The 17,088-nt window shown below is 45.5% G+C and overlaps 1 protein-coding gene and 1 pseudogene across 3 annotated transcripts; one reads left to right on the top strand and one right to left on the bottom strand.

Moving 5' to 3' along the window:
• Positions 1-601: 601 nt before the first annotated feature.
• RPL22L1 (ribosomal protein L22 like 1) lies at positions 602-5,109 on the bottom strand. Of its 3 annotated transcripts, none has more exons than XR_004263577.1 (4): positions 4,989-5,089; positions 3,249-3,341; positions 2,963-3,151; positions 602-857 (listed from the first exon to the last, which is right to left on the bottom strand). XR_004263577.1 is itself a non-coding variant. In XM_032260529.1 (4 exons), the coding sequence occupies exons 1-4, from the start codon at positions 5,088-5,090 to the stop codon at positions 713-715; spliced, it is 462 nt and encodes a 153-aa protein (XP_032116420.1). In that variant the 5' UTR covers positions 5,091-5,109; the 3' UTR covers positions 602-712. The 3 variants fall into 3 exon arrangements, 2 of the variants coding, with proteins under 2 accessions (XP_032116420.1, XP_032116430.1); XM_032260529.1 differs by having other exon boundaries at positions 2,963-3,084; positions 4,989-5,109; XM_032260539.1 differs by having other exon boundaries at positions 2,963-3,084; positions 3,249-3,338; positions 4,989-5,108.
• Positions 5,110-12,692: 7,583 nt separating this feature from the next.
• Positions 12,693-17,088, top strand: part of LOC116537654 — an 8,630-nt pseudogene continuing 4,234 nt past the window's right edge.

The following is a 17,088-nucleotide window of genomic DNA, read 5'->3' as shown; positions in this document are numbered from 1 at the left end:
CAAAACCCTTCCCAAAAAAAAAAAAAAAAAGAAAAAAAACTCTGAAGCAGAAGAGTAATACAGAGCACTTACTTGTAAGAACTGTTCTAAGCACTTGAGATTATGTTTATAAACTTAAAAAATTTGAGACTGTCAAGACAATTATAGGCATTTTATACAGCTATATAAAAAATTGTTTTACAGTAAGATTTACAGGCCAGGCACAGTGGCTCACAGCTGTAATCCCAACACTTTGGGAAGCCGAGGCTGGTGGATCACTTGAGGTCAGGAGTTTATAACCAGCCTGGCCAACATGGCAAAACCTTACTCTACTAAAGTACAAAAATTAGCCAGACATGGTGGCACACACCTGTAATTCCAGCTACTAGGGAAGCTGAGTCACTGCACTCCAGCCTGGGTGACTAAGAAGACTGCCTAAAAAAAAAATTGCCAGATTTCCTATAAAACGCTACTTGAGGACATTTGTCAAAGCAATTAATTTTGGAAATCCTGGGAAAAAAATTCTACTAGCAATAAGCTATTTAAATACTGTTAATGGAAACTATCACAGGGAAATCAAAATCACATAAATAGCATACTCAAAAGAATGAGACAAAAGTTTGAGTACAGTATTTTTTATTCACTGATAAACTAAAAGCCAATTTCTTGGTATTTCTCATGTATACTTCATTTATTTTATTAATAAGCAAAGCCCTGTAAGGGAAGCCTTTGCCTAGTCCTCTGACTCTGATTCATCTTCATCTTGACTAATCTGGAAGTAACGAAGTTCATATGTCTCCTTGTCAGATGCAACCACTCGAAGCCAATCACGAAGATTGTTCTTCTTAAGGTATTTCTTGGTAAGGTATTTCAAATACCTTTAAAATAAAAACATACATGAAGAAATACAATTCCTACTATGTAAAGGTTTATTATACAGAAAATATACGTCATATTCATCTTTTCTATACCTAGCTTCCTCCAAAATATTTCATCCTTCCATTCACACTACACATTGTGCAAGGTTGTTAGGGTAGCATCCTCTTGTCATACTGCCACAGCCCAATTATTTAAGCAATACGATTTTACTCTTCAAATACATCATGTGTATATACATGAAAATGTTTAACATCCCCCTCACCACTATTAAACTCCCTAACTCCCAATTCCACACTGGCTCAAGAGGCAACCTATTAAGAGGGTTAAACCCATAGTATGCTTATTAGCCTCAACTTCTCTGATAATTCTTGGGCCCTCTCCACATCTAATGTAACTAGAGTTGTATTTTGTTTCTTCTTTTTTTGCGACAGTCTTGCTCTGTCGCCAGGCTGGAGTGCAGTGGTGCGATCTCAGCTCACTGCAACCTCTGCCTCCCGGGTTCAAGCAATTCTCCTGCCTCCGCCTCCAGAGTAGCTGGGACTACAGAAGCATGCCACCACTCCCAGCTAGTTTTTTCATTTTAGTAGAGATAGGATTTCACTATGTTGGCCAGCATGGTCTCGATCTCTTGACCTTGTGATCCACCTGCCTCGGCCTCCCAAAGTGCTGGGATGACAGGCATGAGCCACCACATCCAGCCAAGTTGTTGTATGTTGTAGTAATCATATGATTATCTATAAGATTCTTGAGGACAGCTATATTTTCATCTCTGAATCCTTAGTGATTATAATCTCAATTAACAGGTACTGCAACCACTTTAAGCCACCATTATCTCTTACTGCAATTAGCTCTTACATCTTTTTTTTTTTTTTTTTTTTTTTCTTTTTTGAGATCAAGTTTCCTCTTGTTGCCCAGGCTGAACTGCAATGGCATGATCTCGGCTCACCGTCTCTGCCTTCCGGGGTCAAGCCCTAGACTTTTCCAGCCACAATGAACAATTGCTTCCCAGTACATGTCCTATGGCTTTCAAGATCTGCTTCCCAGGCACCCTCCAAACTCATGCATTCCTCCCAAAACACTATACCTCAGACACACTGGCCTTGTTACTATTGCTTCTGGTTCATCCTGCCTGTAACAATTACTCCCCAATTGCAAGGCTCACTTCTGCATTTCATGTCCTGACCAACTTACCAACTTGCCTAAAAACTTTGCAACTTGCTTTATGCCCTTACAGCACTGATCACTGCTTGATAATTCCATTTCACTCTCTCCTTTCGTTCCTTGGTGGGTAAACTGCCTGCTTGGTTCACTGTTGGGTTACCCAGTCCTGTGCTGCCCATGTAATATCTAATATTTAGTGAATAAACTGAATGAATAAAAGCTGGCAGCAAGATATTAGACTTTGCCTTTGGCCACTTCTACTGAACAAAGCCTTAAAAAATTTAAGGTTTCTATCAGTGGGTTGAGACAATTCTCCTATGTACACATTGGACATGTTTCTTGCAACATATTCAAGTACCCAGCATTAAAGGTCATAAACAAATCTGATTTCCAGGGCCTATAATTTACTGGACAGGAACCTTGGACACAACTGGCAATATTCTAGCAATAAATTACACTTAAAACTAGTCTAGGCCGGGCGCGGTGGCTCAAGCCTGTAATCCCAGCACTTTGGGAGGCCGAGGCGGGTGGATCACGAGGTCAAGAGATCAAGACCATGTGGTCAACATGGTGAAACCCTGTCTCTACTAAAACTACAAAAAAAAAATTAGCTGGGCATGGTGGCGCGTGCCTGTAATCCCAGCTACTCAGGAGGCTGAGGCAGCATAATTGCCTGAATCCAGGAGGCGGAGGTTGCGGTGAGCCGAGATCGCGCCATTGCACTCCAGCCTGGGTAACAAGAGCGAAACTCTGTCTCAAAAAAAAATAAAAATAAAAAAAACTAGTCTAAGCAATTGGCACTCACTTACTGAATTTCTCATTTACGTAGGTCTTTAGTAAGTTCGTATTTATTCTTGCATATAAACAGAATACATGCAATAATTATATATTATATGAAATATTTCTAAACTATAATTTAATGAAAATTGGCATAAGTACAAACCTTTTAGAGAACTGTTTCTCAGAAACAACAGTGATTTTATTCTTGAAGCGTTCAATGTGAACAACATTCCCGAGATTTCCAGTCTTGCCATTAACTTTAACCTTCTCCCGTAGAAACTGCTCCTATTTTAAAACAGAAAGAATGCAAAACTAGGGAAGAGAACCCTAGATGTTCACTAGGGAAGGCACCCTAGGAATAGAGCTTAGGTTATTGTCAAATATTTATATACTTAAACCATTATCAATAACTCGGATTATAAAAATAAGCCAAGTAGAATGATACTTACAAAATTTCCAGAATCAAAAATTCCATCCTCCACCGGATGAGTAAGGTCCAAATTAAACTTCCAGGTCGACTTCTTGGGTTTCTTGTCTTTCTGCTACATAAATGTGAAATAATTATTACCTGGCTATTAAGACAATTTTTATAAACAATTTTAAAGTTTGTATCGAGGCAATCTGTACAATGTATTGTGAGGTTACATATACAAAAATATAACAACAACAATAACAAAACACCCACTCCGGGGATGATCAGAACCTCTAACCAAGTCCTAATTTGTTCAAAGTGTCATAAAGTTATGGACTTTGTCTTCTATACCACTAATGTTCAATTTTAAATTATCGTGTTTTACTGCCACCTATTGTAGATGGAACAGATTAGTACACCTCCTAGCCCAAGCTGAGTTTAAGTGCCAGAGCTAGGATTCCATCCGCCTACGTCAAGAATATTCAATTCTTGACTTGAGAGAAAAACAAAAACCCCAAAATTTCCGCACCGAAACCTTTTATAACAAGACCATGTAATAAGGTTACACAAGCAAAATGTTGCTATGGCCACTAACAACGTACATTCACTGCAATATAAATACACAAATCCGGATCAGGATTTATGACTATCAACACCCATTTAGATCCATCTAAACGGCTACCAAGTATTACACCTTAGCTTGCTTTCTCAGGTAGCCCGGTAACAGGTACCCCCCCACCACCCAAATTGGTTGGTTGGTGCAGAAGTCAGTCTGGGAAACACAAACAATTTGTCTAACGGAAGATAACCCTATAGGGTTTATGGCCATGCTGAGCATTACCCAGTTTTGTAGCTAGCCCAGAAATTTTATCCTAACTTTATTTGTAAATTGCACATATACACCTAGCTTTTCAAATATTCTTAGGACATTGTAACATCTTACTGGTTCCCTTACTAATGACTTAAGTATAATATCTGATGCACATTCATTTCACATTGCTGGAATCTAGACTTTTTTTTTTTTGAGACGGAGTTTCAATCGCTCTTGTTGCCCAGGCTGGAGTCTAGTTGCACGATCTAGGCTCACCGCAACCTCTGCCTCCCAGGTTCAAGCGATTCTCCTGCCTCAGCCTCCCGAGTAGCTAGGATTACAGGCATTCACCACCACGCCCGGCTAATTTTGTATTTTTTGCAGAAACAGGCTTTCTCCATGCTAGGCTGGTCTCGAACTCCTGACTAGGAGATCCACCCGCCTTGGCCTCCTAAAGTGCTGGGATTACAAGCGTGAGCCACCGCGCTCGGCCTAGACTTGAGAAACTTCTTCCCAAACTTAAAGTTCTCAGAAACTTCTGTGATGTCGGCCAGCACAGGAGCTGAGAGCCCCGGAGCTCCTTCTGACCTGGCAAAGGCCGTCAGGCCGGCTCCACTACCCACCTTTCCCCTTCCTAGTGCAGAGTGGCAAACGCATTATCAGGCGCGAGAGAGTAAAGAAATAGCACAGACTGCAGTACCATCGGCCCATTTACAGTTGTGCCTCCCCCTTACCCGCGTGCCCAACTACCCACCCCAAACCAATTCCAGGCCCAGCTCCAACTCCACTAGACCGCGTGGCTGCTGCCAGAAGTCTCGAAAAACAATTCAGGATCCTCGCGTCTCGGTTACGTTCCTAACCCAGACTCCAATCCTCCCCTTCCTACATCTCGACTGAGACGTCCCCACTCGACAGAAGCAAAAATCATTGCAATGCCGCACAAACACCCAGTCGTCGGTCACTCACAGGCGCCATGTTGCGAGCCGGCCGCGCGAGCACAGAGGAAGCAACCCCCGCGCGGTCTTTATTTATACCACAGCGTGCGACGTCACGCGCCGAGAGCGTCATATTGCCGCCTGCCGGAAAAGGAAGCGGGAGGAGTGCGGAGGTCGGTAACCCAGGAAACCAGTGCGCTTTCCGACGCGGGTAGGCAGTTGGCTTCTCGGGTGGCGGTGGTTGAAGTGACTCCGCTTTCCGCTGCAGGCTGTACAAGGGCATTGGTCACAGTTGCCTCTACAGTTACCTAGCGGCTGCTCACGGATACTCCCTCACACGAGGGGTGCAGGAGTCGTCTTTCGCTAATCACCGGAATCTCCTTTCCAATCTAAGCAAGGCAGTGTCTAAGGTTGCTTTGGATCGTCAATTATGATCATCCAGAGACAAAATTATTTCTGTTTGTGTTTTTTCTGTGAGCCTTGTTTTCTAAATGACTATGGAGGGAAATTGGTGCTTTGGGGACCAGGTCCTTAAAAAATGTATGTGTGTGTACACACGCACACACATATTTATATGAGGCCGGGCATTGTGGCCTACGCCTGTAATCCCAGGACTTTGGGAGGCGGAGGCCGGTGAATCGTTTGAACCCAGAAGTTCGAGACCACCCTGGGAAGTATATAAGGAGAACCCGTCTTTACAAAAAATTTTTAAAAATTTAGCCAGTGTGGTGGTGCACTCCTGTATTCCCAGCCACTTGGGAGGCTGAGGCAGGAGTATCGCTTGAACTTGGGAGGCGGAGGTTACAGTGAGCCAAGGTCATATCGTTGCACTCCAGCTTGGGTGACAGAGTGAGACTTTTTCAGAGAGAAACACGTAGTGCTTGCTTTTTGTTCATTTGTTTGGTATAATTTATTTTATACCAAAAAATCATTACAGTTCCGCATAACACTCCTACCAAGACATCGTTTTAGAGTTAATCCCAGGTCTCCTGATTTCCATCCAAAATGCCTCCCAGTTAAAATTCAATGAATGTTTGCTGTGACCTACCAATATGTACAAGACACCCGAGGGTGAAAGTGGCTTGCTGACAAAAGGAAAAAGTAGCTTTTGAGCTTTGAAGGATTGTAAATTGACATCTGATCAGAAAAGTGGCATTCCTCTCGGTGTTTAGCAGTAATACGTTTTTGTGGAGATGAAATTGTCATACCTAGCGTTAGGGGTAAGGGATGGGGTGGACTTTTGTGTTCATTTGCAGAGTGACCCAGAAAGTGAGAACTGTTCATGGCCTTTCTGCCAGCAAGTAGTTACTGTGGAAACTATCTTTAATAGAGCATATGACTTGTAGAGTCTGAAGAGAGGCCCCGAATTCCTCCAAGAAATACATTTCAACAAGATTTTTTAGTTGTTTGCCTTAAGAACCACAATAATTACATTTCTTTTCGAAACATTAAAAGGATAGAAGGGAGCAATTGGAAGTTACTCCTCAAGGGCTGCCTAAGCTGAGGGGCAGAAATGATTCTACTTTGCTTGTCTTTAGCAGCCTTCCATGTCTTGACAATAAACTCGTTAAGCACTATTAAGCCATTTGTACAGAGGATATGAGAACAAATCTGTTTCACAGTAACTAGTAATCGCCAACTAACTAGTTAGAAACTGTAATGGGGGAAAATATTTCAATTAGAAAAAAAACACAAAAATATGCAGGTGGGAAATGTGCAGATGGGAATGGGAAGACTAAAAGTTGTGAATAATTCAGTTCTTCCCAAACTGCGTGTGTGTGCAGGTATATAGTAACACAATGCTAGTCAATACCCCACTGTTACTTTTTAAAAATTTGACAGCTAATTAAAAAAATTTAACTTTTATTTTAGATTCTGTGAGTACATGTGCAGGTTTGTTACATGAGTATATATAGTGATGGTGGGGTTTGGGGTGGGATTGATCCATTCACCCAGGTAGTGAGAATAGTACCCAGTAGTTAGATTTTCAGCGCTTCCCTGGTTCTAGTAGTTCTACTGTCTATTTTTTTGTCATCTTCGTGTCCGTGAGTACCCAGTGTTTTGCTTTCCACTTATAAATGAGAGGAGGAGGTTACAGTGAGCCAAGATTGCTCCACTGCACCTTAATGATCCTGTAACAAATATTTGCTTCTAGTCCTTCCAATATTGGGCCCTACTGGTTTAGAGGTTTTCTATTTCCAGGGATAGACTGCTCCCATCTGAGAACACAAGGATTCCACAAAACAGGTAAAAATTATAAAAAGACTTTAAGCTCAAGGAATTAACAGCCTTAAAATTAAATTAACACATCAACATCCAAAGGATCTACTACTTATTTGAAGAACATACTAGGATTTAATAGTCACAGTTTGGGCAATTCACTAATAATCCAAAGGTCCACAATATGTACTTTATGTGTCTGTAGTGATTAGTTTTCTTTCTGAAGATGGTCTTCGAATGACAGATAAAACTTTAGTAAATGCAGAAACAGCATTTAACTTGTGGTGGGGTGCATATCAACACAGAACTTTCTAAAGAAATATGATTCTAAGGCTGGGCATGGTGGCTCACACCTGTAATCCAAGCACTTTGGAGACCAAGACAGGTGGATCACCTGAGGTCGGGAGTTCAAGACCAGCCTGACCAACACGGTGAAACCCCGTCTTTAAAAATAAATAAATAAATAAATATGATTCTAGAGAATACTAAAGCCTGAATAAACATTTCTGAATGAATTTGGGGATTCCCAAAGATGTATCTGGATGTATTTATAATTTACACCATCACTGAGCCCCAGACTTCTATAACTACTTTTGGGAGAAGTAATGTAAATGAGCAATTCTAATCCAAGCTAATCTTGAAAGAGAAGTCAGGAGACAATTTTTCTTTCATTCTGAACTTATTTTAAAACACATAAAATTAAAACTATAAATATTAATACATTTTCTTTCCTGTTTACTTTTTAATTATTCTAATGAACAGAGTACATATTTCTCTTTAGCCAACTGCCCAACTGGCACTCAAAATACTGAATTCAGCAAATATAAAGGATTACACACAGCCAAATAATAAGTAGGTATTTAATCAAGGCAGTTGGATAGGTGAGTGAAGACCACCATAGCACAATAAATATACAGGTAGTGCTCGACTTACGACCACGATTGGGTCCAACAGACCGGTCGTAACACAATTTGGTCGTAAGTTGAGCAGGCTATATGCATGCGGAGATGGTAGTGCTGCCAGAAGCTGGTCCGCACTGGAGAACGCCCAGCTGGGCAACGTTTGCGCTGCCAGACGCGGAGCAGTCATGGCTAGCGATTGTGGTCGTAAAGTTGAATGGTCGTAAGTTGCATAGGTCGTAAGTCGATCAATACCTGTAAACAGAAAGGCTCATAGAGCTTTTTTTTTTTTTTTTGAGACAGGGTCCCACTCTGTCACCCAGGCTGGAGTGCAGTGGCATGATAATAGCTCACTGCAGCCTTGACCTCCCCAGGCTCAAGTGATCCTTTCACCTCTGCCCCCTGGGCTGCTATGACTACAGCTGTGGTACGCCCCCTTGCCTGGCTATTTTTTTTTCTGTGCTTTATAAAGATGGGGTTTGTTGCCCAGACTGGAGAACTAGCTTTGAGACAGAGTTTCGTTCTTGTTGCCCAGGCTGGAGTACAATGGCACGATCTCAGCTCACCACAACCTCCGCCTCCTGGGTTCAAGTGATTCTCCTGCCTCAGCCTCCTGGGTAGCTGGGATTACAGGCATGCATCACCACGCCGAGCTAATATTGTATTTTTAGGTGATCTACCAGCCTCAGTCTTCCAAAGTGCTAGGATTATAGGCATAAGCCACTGCACTCGGCTGAGAACTAGCTTTTAAAAAAAATTAACAGAAGTAATTTTGTATGCTGACATGAAAATAAAGAGCATAGAAATAATGAGTACTTTCTATGTCAGGCATTGTTGGATTAACTAATTAAACCTCAAAATGATCCCATGTGGTGTTATTATTTACATCTTTGCTTTATAAAGAAAGAAATGGAAGCAAAACAGGTTAAGTAACTTGTCAACCAAGGTCACACAGCTGTTAAGTGCCAAAGTAGTGACTAGGACCAGGCCTGCCTGGCCTGAATCATCCTCTTATCCACTTTGCAGTGTGCAGTACATACCGAGGGCTGGGACGAAGGTGGAGAAAGACATTTGTCTTGTGTGCAAAATTAAAAAGGCATCAAAAAACTTCACAGTGATCAGATAAGCACTTTAATGTAGTATTTAAAAAAAATAGAATAAATGCAAAAATCCTATGATAAAATACCAAAATTTTAAATAAAGATGGGATCAGAATTAATTATTTTCTTTGTGCCTTGGGCTCCTATATGGCTTGTCATTGTTACTAGTCCTGTCTTTATTTAAATTTTTGAGCCTGAGGCAAGAACCCCCTCACTTTATTCATTTCGTGCTAGTCTAGGACCCAAACAAAAATATTCCTTTAAGTCTTGAGCTTCAATCAATGTCTGACTAACTTTATCACAGTATAATAGTAATTACTGAAATGCTGACACCATCTTTCTAAAATATGCAATAGGCAAAAGCATTCTATATTGAATATTACTGAATATAATGAATATTGAATATTCAACACATTCATATTTTAAGATGAAAAGAGAAACCCAATTTTGACAAAAGAAAATTCTATGCTCAGCTTTAGCCTACTGTATTATCCTTACCACATTCAGTAATCACATATACATTTAACAAATGTGTTTTGAGCATCTACTGCATACCACATGAAACTTGGTGCTCCAACAATAAAGAAATGATAAAGTAGAATTTATACATAGGAAAAGGGAGAAACAGAACAATACTTGTTGATACATATCCACATATGGGGTACATTTTCTCATTTAATCCTCATATTATCCCTATTTTGTAGATGAGAAAACAGGCTAAGACAGGGTGTATAACTTGTCCAAAATCATCCAACTAGAAAGTGGCAGAACTAGATCCAAACCCAGATCTACCTCATTAAAAAACAAAAACAAAAATGCTTGAATCCGGGAGGTGGAGGTTGTAGTGAGCCGAAATCATCCCACTGCACTCCAGCTTGGGAGACAGATCAAGACTCCATCTCAAAAAACAAACAAACAAAAAAAAAAAAAACCCGGTGTGGTGGCTCATCCCTGTAATCTCAGCACTTTGAGAGGCCGAGTTGAATGGATCACCTGAGGTCAGGAGTTCAAGAGCAGCCTGACCAACATGCAGAAACCCCACCTCTACTAAAAATACAAAATTAGCCAGGCATGGTGACATGTGCCTATAATCCCAGCTACTTGGGAGGCTGTGGCAGGAGAATTGCTTCAACCTGGGAAGCAGAGGTTGCAGTGAGCCGAGATTGCACTCCAGCATGGACAATGAGAAGGAAATTTCATCTCAAAAATAATAATAATAAATAGATAGGCATAGGCCCAGCTCATCGGTGGGATTCGAACCCCTGCGCCTCTGGCGGGGGAGACACTTGGAGAGAAAAGCTGGATCCCAGGCTTCCGGGCCTCGGGAGACCCAAACCTGTCCTGCGGGTTTTCGGGCCGGATGGGGGAAGCTGTGCCCCGAGGCCCCCCGCCAGGGTCCTGGGACAAAGGCCAAGTGTTTGCTCTGTGGCTTAAGGGACAATGGCCCCGCTGATCTGCCACCAAGGGGGACGGGGGTGCCCTTCTCCCCAGCGCATTTCGTGGTTCTCTGGCCAAGCCCTCTGACCTCCGAAGTAGACCCAGGGGACAGCACGAGGTCCCCTTGGGGTGTCTGCCAGTCCTGGGTGCCATGTCCTGAGCAGCTGTGCTGTCAGTTACTTAAACATGTGTGTGGCACTTTCTGGCGGCCAGGCGCTCAGCAGCATGCAGATAACCGAAATGGTTCCCTTAAACAGCCTGTGAGGGAGGTGCAGCCTCGCGGAGTCGCCTGCGGAGGCCACACAGCCGGGAGGTGCCGCCGGGGTGGGGTTGGGTGTGGCTGCTGTGTGCCAGGGGTGGCGGCCAGGCCGAGGGCACCTCCATCTGGGAGCTCTGGCCCGTCGCAGTCCTGTCCACACGTTCCAGACAGGGCTGTGAGGGCAGAGTGAGGGCGGGAAGGCTCCCAGGGGTCAAATTAAGAGAAGGTGCCTGTTCCGGGGACCCCAGGGCGAGCTTTCCAGTCAGAGGGAAGCCGGGGCCGGTTGTCATGGGGGTGTCGGAGTCTCTAGCTGGAGTTACTGGGGCAGGGAAGTCGGAAACGAGGCCAACCGGTGTGAGCCTCCGCCTGCTGAGAGCCGCGGGGAGGGGCAGGAGTCCGGTGTCAGCGGCCTGCGACCCCGACCTTCCACCTCGAGGCAATTGCAGGAGCCTCCTCCCTGGTCTCTGCCCTCACTTACAGCGGCGCCAGCCGCCCCTGCGCCCCAGCAAAAGCCGGGCTCTTACAGCGCAGCCCTCTCTGCCCCAGCGCTCGCCTCTCCAGGCACCGTCCCGGCTCTGGGACCCCGCGCTGCCCGTTCTGTTCTGCATTCCCTCTGCCCTGTGAGGCAGATCTCTGCTGTCTTCACTGCATTATTTCCCCAGACTCGGCCAGCATCAAAAGTGTGCGGTGTCCTAGGATCCTTGCCGCTGGCATGCAGGGAGGAGTGTGAGGCTCCCTGTCCCTCCTCAGACTCTCAGAATTCAAAAGAGCCACACTTTTCTGTCCTTGCCCTGCTGGGCCAAAGGACGCCCTGCCTTCTTTTCTCTCTGGGGTAGACACCCTGAGCTTTTGCTGTGCACCTGCTGTGTGGAACAGGGAGCTGCCTCTGCCACTGCCCTCTATAGCTGACTCCGGCTTCCCTGGCCACCCTCAGCTCAGCAGGGCCCCGGGAGCCCCAGTGCCATGTAACACCTCCCGTGAGTGTGGAATTCAGAAGAATGTGCCTTTCATCCCTGAGTCACCATGTGGCTGGCATGTGCCCTGGCACGAGGGTCAGTGGCAGGCAGGGGCGAGCATGAAGACACCTCCGCTGTGCCTCTGCTTTCGCGCTTTCCTGACTTCTCTGGCCAGCTCTTAGGTTGAAATAAGTCCTGCCTGTTTTAACAGATGTTTATTAAACATCTGCCCTGGCCAGGCTCTGAGCAGCCTCCAGGGTCTCTGTCCTGAACACGATAGGCCCCTCCTGGTGCTGGCGGGTGGAGGGGGGGAGATTAAGTCCAGTGTCGCACAGGTGGCTGCATAATTCCACATGGGACAATAGGGAGAAAGAGCAGACCTTCCCTTTTATTTATTTATTTATTTATTTTCTTTTTATAAATTGAGACGGAGTCTTGCTCTGTCGCCAGGCTGGAGTGTAGTGGCGCCATCCCTGCTCACTGCAGTTTCCATTTTCCTGTTTCAAGCAACTCTCCGGCCTCAGGCTCCTGAGTAGCTGGATTACAGGCATGTGCTGCCATGCCCGGCTAAACAGACCATTCCTTTTGTCAGAGGGACGCCAGTGTGGACAGCCGGGAGGGGAGATGAAACTGAGCGGAAGTGAGAGTCACTTTGCTGCCCGGCACGTTGTCTCACACGTGTAATCTCGGCACTTTGGGAGGCTGAGGCTGGGGGGTTGCTCCAGCCCGGGAGTTTGTGACCGACCTGGTCAAGGTGAGCTCCTGTCTCTACTTTTAAAAATAAAAGTAAGATATTCTGGGCAGAGAGAAGTGCCTGTGCAAAGGCCCTGAGGTGAGTGTTTTCCGGTTTGTTCAAGGAGCAGAGGGGAGGGTGTGAGGGGGAGAGGGCCTGGGGAGTTCGTGCTCATCTGAGGGCGATGGAAAAGGGGTGTCGCTTGGGCCTCCCACGTGCTGTGAGAGAAGCTCTTCCTTGCTGTCGGTGGGAGGCCTCGAGGCCAAGGCAGGTGTGGGGGCTCCATGGCCCAGCCGGTTGGAGAACCTCGCAGCTCCAAGGCCCTTCTCACCCTCTAACCTCCCTGCCCTTCGCTGTCCTGTCGCTGGTGAACGCCCCGTATAAGCGAGGATTTTACTGCGGGGATGACTCCATCCGGTACCCCTACCGTCCAGACACCATCACCCATGGGCTCATGGCCGGGGTCACCATCACGGCCACTGTCATTCTTGTAAGGCAGGAGGGGTTCAGAGGGACAGGGAGGGGGGCAGGATGGGGTACAGCCTTACCCTGGGTTCCTGATGTAGGTGGCCTGGAGGTCTGTGGGGCGCTGGGGGACACAGCCTTGCCCCAAGTGGTACTTGTGGGTAACAGGAACCCCCTTTTGTTTTTTGAGATGGAGTTTCGCTCTTGTTGCCCAGGCTGGAGTGCAATGGCAGGGTCTCCGCTCACTGTAACCTCCGCCTCCTGGGTTCAAGTGATTCTCTTGCCTCAGCCTCCCCAGTAGCTGGGACTACAGGCTTGCGCTATCACATCCAGCTAGTTTTGTATTTTTAGTAGAGATTGGTTTCACCATGTTGGTCAGGCTGGTCTTGAACGCCCAACCTTAGGTGATCCACCCATCTCAGCCTCCCACAGTGCTGGGATTACAGGCATGAGCCACCGAGCCTGTCTAGGGCCCCTTTAGAGTCCCCAGCTTTGCAGCAGCCTTGGGGAGGCCCGTGGGGAGGACTGAGGCCCAGTGAGGGCCCACAGGCTGACTGGGACCCCCGCTGGTCGCTGTTGCTGCCCCAAGCACAGATCTCGGCGGGAGAAGCCTACCTGGTGCACAAGGACCGGCTCTATTCCCACTCCGACTTCAACAACTATGTGGCTGCTGTGTACAAGGTGCTGGGGACCTTCCTGTTGGGGGCGGCCGTGAGCCAGTCTCTGATGGACCTGGCCAAGTACAGGATCAGCAGCCTGCACCCCAACTTCCTGGCCGTCTGTGACCCTGAGTGAGCCGGGTCAACTGCTCGGTCTATGTGCAGCTGGAGAGGGTGTGCAGGGGAAACGCTGCTGATGTCACCGAGGCCAAGTGGGTGTGGACGAGCAGCCTTCACTCTGGGGGGCAGTGGGAGCTGAGGAAGCTGCAGAAGCCAGATGGTGAGGAGCCAGCAGGCAGGTGGTCAGGCAGGAGCAAGGCCTCAGCGCTCCAGGTGCTCCGCAGACAGCCGGAGGCCGGGGGGAGCATGCTCTGTCTGCCCCGAGTCTCAGCCCTGCCCTCTTCTGCACTGTCTTCTTACCATCTCTACTGATAGGTCCTTAAACGTTTCAACTCATCCTTGTCCTTTTTAAAAAATCAAAATATTGACTGACAAGCCTAGGGTGATGTCAGACCAAAAAAAAAAAAAAAAATCGAAATAAAATTTGTATAAGATAAAAGTCGCCATTTCTTCCATTTTAATGTGTACATTTCATTTCTAGTACATTCACAATGCTGTACAGCCATCTCCTCTACCTAATTCCAGAATATTTTTATCTCATCAGAAGGAAACCCCCCAGCATGGGTAACATGGCAAAACCCTGTCTCTATGGCAAATCAAAAAATTAGGCCGGGCTAGGTGGCTCACGCCTATAATCCCCACACTTTGGGAGGCTGAGGCAGGTGGATTACCTGAGGTTGGGATTTCGAGACCAGCCTGGCCAACATGGAGAAATCCTATCTCTACTAAAAATATAAAATTAGCCAGGCATGGTGGCACACGCTTGTAATCCCAGCCACTTAGGAGGCTGAGGCAGGAGAATCGCTTGAACCCGGGAGGTGGAGGTTGTGGTGAGCTGAGATTGGGTCATTGCAGTCCAGCCTGGGCAACAAGAGTGAAACTCCATCTCAAAGAAAAAAAAAATTAGCCAGACCTGGTGGTGGGCACCTGCAGTCCCAGCTACTGGGGAGGCTGAGGCGGGAGGATCACTTGAATTCGGGAGGTAGAGGTTTCAGTGAGCCAAGACTGTGCCTACCCCAGGCTGGGTGACAGAGTGAGACCCTGTGTCAAAAAAAGGAAAGGAAAGGAAACAAAGAACCCCTGTACCCATTAGCTGTCACTCCTCCCCCAGCCTCTGGCAACCACCACTATCCTATTTTCTGTCTGTAGATTTGCCTGTTCTCAATGTTTCATATAAATAGAATCATACACTATGTGGTCTTTGGTGTCTGCCTTCTCCTTTTCTTTTTCTATTTTTTTTTTTTTTTTGATGGAGTTTTGCTCTTGTTGCCCAGACTGGAGTGTAGTGGTGTGATCTTTGCTTACCACAACCTCCGCCTCCTGGGTCCAAGCGATTCTTCTGCCTCTGCCTCCTGAGTAGCTGGGACTACAGGCACCCACCAACACGCCTGGCTGATTTTGTATCTTTTACTAGAGACAGGGTTTCTCCATGTTGGCCAGCTGGTCTCGAACTACTAACCTCAGGTGATCCGCCCACCTTGACTTCCCAAAGTGCTGGCATTACAGGCATGAGCCACTGTGCCCGGATTCTTTTTCTAATTAAAAAAATTTTGGAGGGCTGTACAAGATGGCTCACACCTGTAATCCCAGCACTTTGGGAGGCTGAGGTGGGCAGATCACCTGAGGTCAGGAGTTCGAGACCAGCCCAGTCAACATGGTAAAAACCCATCTCTACTTAAAATACAAAAATTAGCTGCGTCTAGTGGTGCATGCCTATAATGCCAGATGCTCAGGAGGCCGAGGCAGAGAATCAGTTGAACCTGGGAGGCAGAGACTGCAGCGAGCCAAGATGGTGCTGTTGCATTCCAGTCTGAGTGAGAGAGTGAGACTCTTGACTAAAAAAAAAAGAAAAATTTGGCCAGACGTGGTGGTTCACACTTGTAATTTCAGCACTTTTGGAGGCCAAGGTGGGCAGATCACTTGAGGCCAGGAGTTCAAGACCAACCTGATCAACATGGAGAAATCCCACCTCTACTAAAAATACAAAAATTAGCTTGGCCTGGTGACAGACGCCTGTAATCCCAGTTACTCAAGAGGCTGGGCTGGGAGAATCGCTGGAACCTGGGAGGCGGAGGTTGCAGTGAGCTGACTGTGCTCCAGCCTGGGAGACACGAGACTGTCTCAAAAAAAAAAAAATCGTTTTTGTTTTGCTCAAAGCTGTAGGGAAAAAAAAAAAGTAAAAAAAAAAAAAAAAAAAAAGGGTAAGTAAATAGAATAAAACAAATTTTTTTTTTATGTTTTCAGTGATTGAATATAGTGCATTCCTGTGTTTTGGAAGTTCATGTTGTAACGTTCTGTCCATTTTTGCTTTATGTATTTTGGAGTTCTGTGGTTTACTACATTTACCTTTATAATTGCTATATCTTTTAGATAGATTGACCCTTTCATCATCATAGAATGATACATATGAGTTTTGTTTCAACAGTTTTTGTCTTGATGTCCATTTTGTCTGATATTAATATAGCTATTCTGGCTCTCTTTTCGTTACTGTTTGCATGGAATTTTTTTTCCCCAATCTTATACTTTCAACCTATTTATGTCTCTGACTCTAAAGTAAGTCTCTTATACCTTGCATAAAATTGGGCCATGTTTTTTATGTATTGTTCAGTCTCTGATTTTTTTTCGAGAGAGGCTCACTTTGTTACCCAGGCTGGAGGACGGTGATCTCAGCTCACTGCAGCCTTGGACTCCCAGGCCAAGCCATCTTCCAGCCTCAGCCTCCCGAGTGGCTAGGACTGGCCTCCACATTCAGCTACCATTTATTTATGTTTTTTTGTAGAAACAGGGTTTTGCCATGTTGCCCAGACTGGTCTTGAACTCCTCAGCTCAGGCGATCCACCCTCTGTGGCCTCCCAAACTGCTGGGATTACAGGTGTATGCCACCACGCCCAGCCAGATCTCTGACTTTTTATTTTTTTTATTTTTTGTTTTTTTTTCCAGCCTATGTTAATCTTTTTATTGAATTAAGGCATTTAACGAATCTCTGACTTTCAGTTGGAGTGTTTAATCTATTGATAGCAAGTATAATTACTGATAAGGAAGGACCTCTGTCATTTTGTTTAGGGTTGCCCAGGTTATGTCTTCCTTTTTCAGTTCCTTGTCACTGTCTTTTTTTTTTTTTTTTGCCATTAATTTTTCTTTTAGTGATGAGGGTCTTGCAATTTTGCCCAGGACTTGAACTCCTGGGCTCAAACCATCTCTGCCTTCCAAGTAGCTGGGACTACAGGCATACATCACCACATCTGACTGGTTTTTACATTTTTTTTTTTTTTTTTTTTTTTTT

This window comes from Sapajus apella, unplaced genomic scaffold, assembly GCF_009761245.1.
Source record: "Sapajus apella isolate SASKATOON/1434 unplaced genomic scaffold, GSC_monkey_1.0 scaffold4, whole genome shotgun sequence".
NCBI classification, from domain to species: domain Eukaryota; kingdom Metazoa; phylum Chordata; class Mammalia; order Primates; family Cebidae; genus Sapajus; species Sapajus apella.
The sequence above is the reverse complement of the archived record's forward strand: the minus strand, read 5'-3'. Positions and strand labels throughout refer to the sequence as shown.